The sequence below is a fragment of the Anomaloglossus baeobatrachus genome, chromosome 11, assembly GCF_048569485.1.
Source record: "Anomaloglossus baeobatrachus isolate aAnoBae1 chromosome 11, aAnoBae1.hap1, whole genome shotgun sequence".
Lineage (NCBI taxonomy): Eukaryota > Metazoa > Chordata > Amphibia > Anura > Aromobatidae > Anomaloglossus > Anomaloglossus baeobatrachus.
In genome coordinates, this window is record NC_134363.1 from 23,945,314 (window position 1) to 23,955,315 (window position 10,002).

The 10,002-nt window shown below is 41.2% G+C and overlaps 1 protein-coding gene across 1 annotated transcript; it reads right to left on the reverse strand.

Moving 5' to 3' along the window:
- Positions 1 to 8,771: 8,771 nt before the first annotated feature.
- Positions 8,772 to 9,716, reverse strand: LOC142256306 (formyl peptide receptor 2-like). The gene has a single exon (XM_075327922.1). It carries the CDS (start codon positions 9,681 to 9,683, stop codon positions 8,772 to 8,774), a length of 912 nt encoding a protein of 303 aa, XP_075184037.1. The 5' UTR covers positions 9,684 to 9,716.
- Between the last annotated feature and the right edge of the window lie 286 nt (positions 9,717 to 10,002).

The window sequence follows — 10,002 nt, forward strand, 5'->3', positions numbered from 1 at the left end:
ATAATAAGAAGAAGGAGAAAATGTGTACCATTATATTGGTCATGTGTCCTAAGAAGAAAGGATAAGGTAGAAATTAGTGAACTAAAGAATTTATAGTTTCAAAAATGTCTGTCTGGTATATGGGGTGTACATTGAGGATGGGGCTAATATCAAAGTGGGACCACACTATTGTACCAGAAGTCACACCATCATAGCCCCCCATTCAATAACAGGTCATGAAACTCATTATTCCTTTTGACTTTATTTGCCCTAAAAACCTTTGACAATTCCAGGGAAAAAATGTAGGAAGGGTTATAAAACGAATCTATAATACATACTGTATGACCATATATCTACAGTATGACTCCTAGTGATCGATGTGATATAAAACAGCCTGCACCTAAAGATGTCTCTATTCTTACCTTTTCACAAACTTTAACCCCTTCGCAAGCCAGCCTTTAGTCACCTTTATGACCGGGCTAATACACTGACGAGCAAAAGGACAACAATGTTTTGAACTTTTGACTTTCAGGCACCATATCTCACCATCCACTACAGCTCTGAGCGGGAAACTACCCATTTTTGTAGACAATCATCTTGGCTATCTCATACATAAATTTGACTTGCACCTATTTAGCATATGATTAATTATGCAGATTCTGGTCAAGTCAATTTCCCAAAAAAAGAGAAACAGCATCATCCACGTCATCGATAGCGGTCTCCCGGCCAAGAAAATGTCATCATGTGAGCCCCAAGATAGTTGGAAGAATACGAAGGGAAGTCCTTTGACCAAATAAAAAACAAAGAGGTTCACGTCCAGACAAAATATTGTAGTCAACAAGTCAGCTCATCACGAGGTCTATCAGTTCTGGGGTGACAAACCCGGCAGTGGAGGTGGGTTGTATGCTTCATAATAGTGAGATCACAGATATCCAAGCAACCACTGTGTGATGCATGTTACAAAAGTCTGGAATGGTGGCCCAAAAAAGGTGAAGAAGCCTTGAGTTCAATATTGCCATAAGAAGTGTCAGATCATAAAAATAATAATAATGATAATAAGAATATAAAAAACCAGCTTGGGATCCCCTCCATTTTTGATATCCAGCCCAGGTAAAGCATACCTCTAGAGTTTGCAGCCCATAGCTTGTTTTATCAGCAATTAGTGCCATTATAGGCTGTGTGGGTGAATACAGGCTATGTAGGGTCCTTTTAGAGAATTGTTGGTTTGTAGGGGAACTCTGCCATTCTTGACTGTGTGGGTGAAGTGGGAATACTGGCTCTTTAGGGGCCTTTTTGAGAATTGTTGCTCTGTTTGGAAACTCTGCCAATCTTAACTGTATGAGTGAACAGAGAATACAGGCTGTGTAGGTCCCTTTTAGAGAAGTGTTGCTTTGTAGGGAAACTTTGCCATTCTTGACTGTGTGGGTGAAATCGGAATACTGGCTCTGTAGGGGCCTTTTTGAAAATTGTTGCACTGTGTGGAAACTCTGCCAATTTTAACTGTTTGAGTGAAGAGGGAGTACAGGCTCTGTAGTGGCCTTTTTGAGAATTGTTGCTCTGTGGGGGAACTTTGCCAATCTTAACTTTGTGGGTAAACTGGGAATAAAGGCTCTCTTGAGACCTTTTTGAGAGTTGCTGTTCTTTGAGGGAAGTCGGCCAATATAGGCTGTGTAGGTGAACTGGGAATACAGGCTGTTTGGAAACCTTTTTGAGAATTATTGATCTGTGGGAGAACTCTGCCAATCTATGCTGTGTGGATGAATGTGGAATACAGACTCTGTAGGGAACTTTTTGAAATTGTTGCTCTGTGGGGGAATTCTGTCAATATAGGCTGTGTGAACTGGGAATACAGGATCTGTAGAGGCCTTTTTTGAGAATTGTTGCTCTGTAGGGGAACTCTGCAATAATAGGCTGTGTGGGTCAACTCTGAAAACAGGCTATGTAGGTACCTCTTGTTAAATTTGTTGCTCAGTAGGGGAACTCTGCCAATCTTTACTGTGTGGGTGAACTGGAAATACAGTGTATTAGGGACCTTTTTGAAAATTGTTGCTTTGTGGGTAAACTCTGCAACTCTTGACTATGTGGATCACAACAGGCTATGTAGGGGCCTTTTGTTAAACCTTTTGGTCTCTGGGAAAACTGACAATCTTGACTTTGTGGGTGATGAACTGGAAATACAGGCTCTGTAGTGGCCTTTTTGGGATTTGTTCCTCTATGGGGGAACTCTGCCAATCTTGTGTGGCTGAAAATAAATACAGGCTCTGTAGGAGTCTTTTTTCATAATTGTTGCTCTGTGGGGCAACTTTGCCAATATAGACTGTGTGAGTGAACTGGGAATAAAGACTCTGTAGCGGCCTTCTTGAAAATTGTTGCTGTAGGGGGAACTCTGCCAATCTTGATTGTGGGGGGGCTAACTGGGAATACAGCCTCTCTTGGAACCTTTTTGAGAGTTGTTGCTCTGTGGGGGACGTCTGCCAATATAAGCTGTGCAGGTGAACTCTGGGAATACAGGTGCTGTAGGGGCCTTTTCAAAAATTGTTGCTCTGTGGAGAACTCTGTCAACCTTCACTGTGTAGGTGAACTAGGAATCCAGTGTCTGTAAGAAGCTATCCATCTATCTATATCTATCTAGCTATCTACTTTTGTTTATTATATATGCTTCAATTTTTATTGAGCTTCAATATATTATAACAATCTTGTTCTCCTTATGAGATTTCTTTTCTTACATCCAACATTTAATCCAATTCCGAAACTGTGTATATTATCATGTTGATTTTTTTTCTATTTTTTTCAGAGAGGAACACGACCCTATGATCAGTGTGTGGAGAGGATTGTGCGGACAGATTCCCTTTCGGGCGTCTCCAGGTAGATATTGAGCTGATGGGTTTGGGTGTTATGTCTCGTGTGATGAGTGATAATGATATAACTGTAGTAAGTCATTCCACAGCAGAACATGACGTCTTTATCAGCGGTGGATCCAACTCTCCTTGGACACATATTTGTGGCACATGATATAGGTAGATTTGTGGCAAATTGTCCCTGCACTGCCATATAAAGTAAAAAAAAAATATTAATATTCTGTACATTTTCCAAACTTTGCCAGGTGCTAATATTTTTTTAAAAATGTCAGTTATCAAGAACTATAAAGCGTGTGGCTAAACTTACTCCAGCCGGCTTTAAATAAATAAAAAAATTCCCCCGTAATGTGAGGTGGAGACAAATGTGACTAAAGGATCACACAATTTTTTTTATTATCTCTTCTGTTACCAATCAGTAGTGTGTGTAGAGGGTATTACAACACTTACCAGTCGTCATCCTCTGCCGTTTCCAGTGCTGCTCCAATCTACTCCACCATCATGTGACCGTAGTTCTGTCCTGCCGGATCACTCAGCGTCTTCTGTGTTACACATAGTTAAGTACTCGCTCATCTCTAGTCAGTATATGAGTTTAGAAGGAATAAGAGATGGTTACATTAATTATCAAGCCTCCTCAACACAAAGCAGTAAGATCCCTATAAAGGATGGACTCTATGTACCAAGTCTTGAAAGCAGTCTTGAATCGGTGAAGAAATTCACAAAAGAAGGAAATTAAGTTACATTTAAGGATGATGGCTGTATCATTACATTGTATTACAGTCAATCTGTGTAATCAATGATATGCACAAGCTATCTTAAAGGGAAAATGTCAAGAAAATCCTTTCCTAAGAATAGTACTACAATATCGAAACAGCTACAGGACTTAATACACACAGATGTTTGTGGTCCAGTGAGAAGGCTAACTACCGGAAATAAAATATATTATCTCACATTTAGAGATGACTATTCAAGATATGCAGTTGTCTGTCTTAAGTTCCAGAGAAACATGAAATATGTCTTGAGCAGATAACAAATTTGGAAGAATGGCAAAAAGTCTGTGTGCAGATAACGGAACTGAATATACTAGAAATGAGGTACAAAGCATTCTAAAGGAAAATGAAAATGTGTTTCACTCTACTGTGCCATACAACCTTCAATAAATTAGTGTAACGGAAAAAAGGAACGAGACAGTTTGGGAAAGCGGAAGATGCAGTGTGACGTGTATGAGTCAGATTATTCATATTGGGGTGAAGCAACCATGACAGCTTAATATTTTCATAACAGGCTACTGGGTAAAGCTACTGATACATACAATACAGTCCAAAAGTTTGGACACACCTTCTCATCTCTAGAACAACTGTTAAGAGGAGACTTTGTGCAGCAGGCCTTCATGGTAAAATAGCTGCTAGGAAACCACTGCTAAGGACAGGCAACAAACAGAAGAGACTTGTTTGCTCTAAAGAACACAAGGAATGGACATTAGACCAGTGGAAATCTGTGCTTTGGTCTGATGAGTCCAAATTTGAGATCTTTGGATCCAACCACCGAGTCTTTGTAGAAAAGGTGAACAGATGGACTCTACATGGCTGGTTCCCACCGTGAAGCATGGAGGAGGAGGTGTGACGGTGTGGGGGGGCTTTGATGGTGACACTGTTGGTGATTTATTCAAATTTGAAGGCATACAGAACCAGCATGGCTACCACAGCATCTTGCAGCGGCATGCTATTCCATCCGGTTTGCGTTTAGTTGGACCATCATTTATTTTTCAACATAACAATGACCCCAAACACACCTCCAAGCTGTGTAAGGGCTATTTAACTAAGAATGAGAGTGATGGGGTGCTACGCCAGATGACCTGGTCGCCACAGTCACCAGACCTGAACCCAAATGAGATGGTTTGGGGTGAGCTGGACCGCAGAGTGAAGGCAAAAGGGCCAACAAGTGCTAAGCATCTCTGGGAACTCCTTCAAGACTGTTAGAAGACCATTTCCGGTGACTACCTCTTGAAGCTCATCAAGAGAATGACAAGAGTGTGCAAAGCAGTAATCAAAGCAAAATGTGGCTACTTTGAAGAACCTAGAATATAAGACATATTTTCAGTTGTTTCACAGTTTTTTAAGTAATTCATTCCACATGTGTTAATTCATAGTTGTGATGCCTTTAGTGAGAATCTACAATTTTCAGAGTCCTGAAAATAAAGAAAACTCTTTGAATGAGAAGGTGTGTCCAAACTTTTGGTCTGTACTGTATACTATACAAATATATTGGCTCACTGCACACTTGCTGTGGTCACAGGGCTCAGGTAACCATTACTCCTTAATTTGCACACTGAGCCTTGTCATCTCTTGATTGAGCGTGCGCGCTGCAGCCACTCACACTCTTATTGCCAGTTTTCATTTCTTTTACCAGTCTGCAGTAATGTACCATTTGGAGGCCGTCACTGAGGCTGGGGTCACACGGGGATTACTGTGATCCCTTCGCATGATACTCGGCTCCCGCTGGCAGTACAGCGGGAGCCGAGTGTCACGCGAGTGTCCCTGCAACTGAGGTCCGTTTGTGCGAGCGGACCTTAGTGGCAAGGGGCGGGCCGGCACTGAGGAGGGATGGCCCGATGCTGTGGACAGTAGTGGCCGATGCTGAGGAGGTGAGGAGGGAGGGATTTATCTCCCTCTCTCCTCCGTAGCCGGCTATTGTCAGTCTCGCTCTGCACTCACGGTACACCGGTGTACCGAAAGTGCAATCCGATTTTTCTCTCACCCCCTACACTTGAATGGGTGCGAGAGAAACAAGGAACGCATTACAGTTGCAGCATGCTGCGATTGTTTTCTCGGTCCAATTAGGGCTGAGAAAACAATTGCTCATGGGTTCTGGTACATAGTCTAATATTGGTCCGAGTGGAATGCGATTTTTTATCGCACTCCACTCGCACCTATTGTTATGCCGTGTGTCTTAGGCCTGACTCAGAGGTTCTGCTCCTCCACATGGATACTGCAGCCGCACTCCGCAGTGTCAGTGCCGACTCTCATCACCGGCTCCTGTCTGCGGTACAGTTTCAACCAGCGGCTGCAGACAGCAGTATGATGACTATACCTTGTATGATTTATACAGCCGCCATTTACCTCTAGAGCAGCGATCGTAGATCTGATCAGCACTAGTGACTCTTTAAATACTTCACTCAATCTTTGACTTTGGCATTTAGTGCAGTGAATCCTTCCCAGGTGAAATGATTATGGGATGTCACTCGCAATCGCTGCCAGATTGCTTCTCCTGAGAGGATCAGTCACTGTTTGAGCTTCATAAGAGGCCGAGATTTATCCAATATACTGTAATACTGGATGATTATAGTGGATAGAGCAAATAATCACAGGCTTAAATCACCTAGCGGGACTTAAAAATAAAAAATAAACCATAAAAAAATTAAATCCTTCCTTTTTTCCTTTTAAAGATTGTAAAACTTTTTTAAAAAATAAGCATAATTGACATTGTCACTTCTGTTATCTCCATCAAGACCATTGCATTTTCTGTTTTTGAGCTTTTGTTTTTCCCCTTCTTCAAAATGCTATTCAATTTATTTTTTCCATCAACGTAACTTGTTTTTGTGGAACAAAAGATTTTTTTTTTTACTGAAGGATTTATAGTTTCCACTGACAATATTAATTAAGGAAAAAAAATCTAAGTAGGTGTAAAAGAAATAATAATCAACCATTTTTTATTTTTTTTTATGGTGATCGACTTACAGCAAAAAGGACCTAAAAACAGGATTCTCCAGATCAGAACAATTATTTCAATAGTAAATTTGATGTTTTTTGAGTTCCGCATTGACATTTTTATTAATACCATTTTGGAGTAAATTGGACATTTCCATCACTTATTACATTTTTGGGGAAAATAAGAGGAACAATTTAACGAGGATCTATAAAGGGTCACAGAGGAAACACCGGGCGACGCTGGACTTAAAAGCTGAACTGAAGGTAGAGGAAGAATTTATAAAACAAATGGATACATGATAAGAAAGAATACCGTATCTGGAGCGACGTCAGAGACCTCCGGCTGTCCACTACTTCTCCAGGACTGAGAGGGAACGTTTCTACTTATGGAGAGTGACAAGCTGGTGTCAAGAGACTTATGGCCCACATAATGCTCATCTGGAAATGTGAGTGGGCATATACCCTCTACAGAGAGGAAGATGTTAACTCTAGCGACACCTACCGGGGATAACAATCCTTAAAGCCAATATCAACCCTTTGAAGAGCCTTACTTTTATTTGCCCAAACACTAAACCCCAGGGTGATGAGGTCCCTGAGGTGAAAAGTGGAATCAACAAAAGACTGATCTTAATGGGATCCCATCACCAAGTTTTACCCATATAAATTAAAGCTACCACCATTACTTGTTCAATTACCGCAGTCCATCAACCTCTATATAAGCTCCAACTTCCCCCACATATTGCAAAAAATACATTTTACAAGTCTCTGGTGCTGTATGCTAATCAGCACGGTCTGGTCCCATGAGCATCAGTGACTTGAGTGATTTGGGGTCTGCGTTCCCTCTATTGCTGTCACATATCGTAGAACATGCAGTCTACAGGAGAGGGAGAAAGAGAGAGAGAAAAGAGAGAGATATACAGAGAGCGAAAGAGGGAGATAAAGAGAGAGAGGACCCCACTAACCATAAGAGATTACACCCTACAGGAGAGAGAGAGGACCCCACTGACCATAATAGCTTACACACTACAGGAGAGAGAGAGAGGTCCATGTTGACCATAAGAGCTTACACTCTACAGGAAAGAGAGAGAGGACCCCACTGACCATAAGAGCTTACACCCTACAGGAGAGAGAGGACCCCACTGACCATAAGAGATTACATTCTACAGGAGAGAGAGGACCCCACTGACCATAAGAGCTTACACCCTACAGGAGAGAGAGGGCCCCACTGACCATAAGAGCTTACACCCTACAGGAGAGAGAGAGGGCCCCACTGACCATAAGAGCTTACACCCTAAAGGGCAGAGAATTACTCAGTGACTTTGGAGATGTAAAATGTCTCTGCCATACACATTCTGTTCTACTGAGAGGGACTGATCTAGGATGTCCCCGGTACTGACCACCTCTGTACAAGGTCTGATAATCCGCTAGATGTCACAGCTGCAGGGCATTATGTAGAAGCCAAGCGGCCACAATAAAATACATTACCCCACTCTCAGAGGTGTCAGCACTGCGGATGATGAGGCCAGAAAACCAATATGAAATTCACTTGAATTTCGGAAGGTTCAAATCAATCTCAAGACTCTGAAGATCGATCCAGTCACCTTGAATCACCATAACTGTAATGTCCGGGGGAATCGCACTGCCGGGTAAAAATGCAGTAAAAGCAAAACCCAAACAATATGGTGGAATTGCAGAGTTTTTTTCCATTTCACTTCACTTAAGAATTTTTTCACTCATTTTGAGCACATTATTTGGTAAAATGATGGACGACTCTCAAAATTAGAAATCATCTTGCAAAAAAAAAATCCCTCATTAGTTTCTGTTGATTGGAAAAAAATGTTCTGGTTCTTGAATGAGAGGACGAAGGAAATAAAGTGAAAAAATGAAAAATGGCCGAGAATACGAGTTAAGAGGTGTTACATACAGGAGATAAAAAAAATATATGAAAAATCAAAAAGGTCAGCTCACCCATCCATCAACTGTTCAACAGAAAACAGCCAGTGACCGCTGGAGTTAAATGGAAGGAGAGGGATCCGGCACTAGTTTCCATAAAATCCAAATTTTTTGCAAAAAATTAAAACAGGGCTTCCATTCCATAAAAACAGGAAAACACAACAATAATAGGACAATCCTTTAACAAAAAAAAGCTTTTTGGATCTTCAAATCCTTATTCTTTGTGTAAGGAATTGATGATTGGAAATGAGTTTGTTTGTTGCTAAAGGAATATATATTACACATCAGTAGAGCGAGTATTTCCCGCATCTTCTCCTTCTCTGCACAGGTCATTGGGATGTTCACTTAAGGCTCTTTCTACCCTGGCGGGGATGGATCTGAGGAAACCTTGTCGGAAACCCGGTCCCATAAATACATAAATGATTGGATTCATGCAGCTGTTAAGACAAGCCAGGCTGGTAACAATGGCCTGTAGAATAGGGTATAGAAGGTAATGTATATAGTACCATGGTATTAGTGGCCAGATGTAATATGGAAACCAGCAGATGAAGAAACACAATATAACAGCGGTGATGATCCTGGAGGATCTCTGAGATCTCTGGGGTCTCTTACTTTTTCTAATCTTGTAGAAAATGGTGACATAAGAGGTGACGATGATGAGAAAAGGGATCACACACATTATAACTAATCTGATGAGATGAATGGTCCGAAGTAATGCTGGGTTAAAAATATTTGAGGGATAATAAAATAGACACCATTCATGTAGATTGCCTACACGGTATCTATGTAAGTAATACAGTACACCCGCTACAATGAGGCTCAGCCCCCAGATGATCGCTGCAGAGATTCTCACCACATTACAGGTTCTATGGACTTTGGCCCAAAATGGCCACATGACGGACACCCAGCGGTCAATACTCATGGCCGTCAGGAGGAGAACACTGGAGGTCATGTTTAGATTAAACAGAAAAATGTTCACTATGCAATTTGCAAAATTTAAGAAGGGTGTGAAAACTGCAGCCCAGTCAGCAATTCTCAGAGGCAGAGACGCACAGCACAGGAAGTCCGCGATGGCCAGATGGAGGAACCACACGGCACTGACTGTCTTCTTCATCCTGTATCCGGCAATCCAGATGACTAATCCATTACCCATAATCCCGAGAGCAAAAACAATGCTGAATAATGTCATTGATGTCTTCTGTATAATGTTATCAGAATAATCATGGTCCTTATAGTCAGATGGCCTGAGGAGACAGGATGGAGTTGTAATTAAGAACATTAATAATTCATATTTTCATAAATGACTGCATTGGATGGTTTGACTAAGCAAAATATAAGCTGATTTTACAGTACCGGCAAAAGCTATAAGATTTCATAAATGTAATGCACGTGATTATTCTTTTTTCTTGACTGAAATGGAAAACGTCTGTGTTTTTGAGGGGTGGAGGAGGCTTTTTTTGTTTTTGTTTTAATTTGCGTTAGAAACATGACATTATACAGGAAACAAT

Coding starts and splice junctions, on each gene's coding strand:
- LOC142256306 (XM_075327922.1), bottom strand. CDS start 9,683: ATGACATTATTCAGCATTGTTTTTGCTCTCGGGATTATGGGTAATGGA.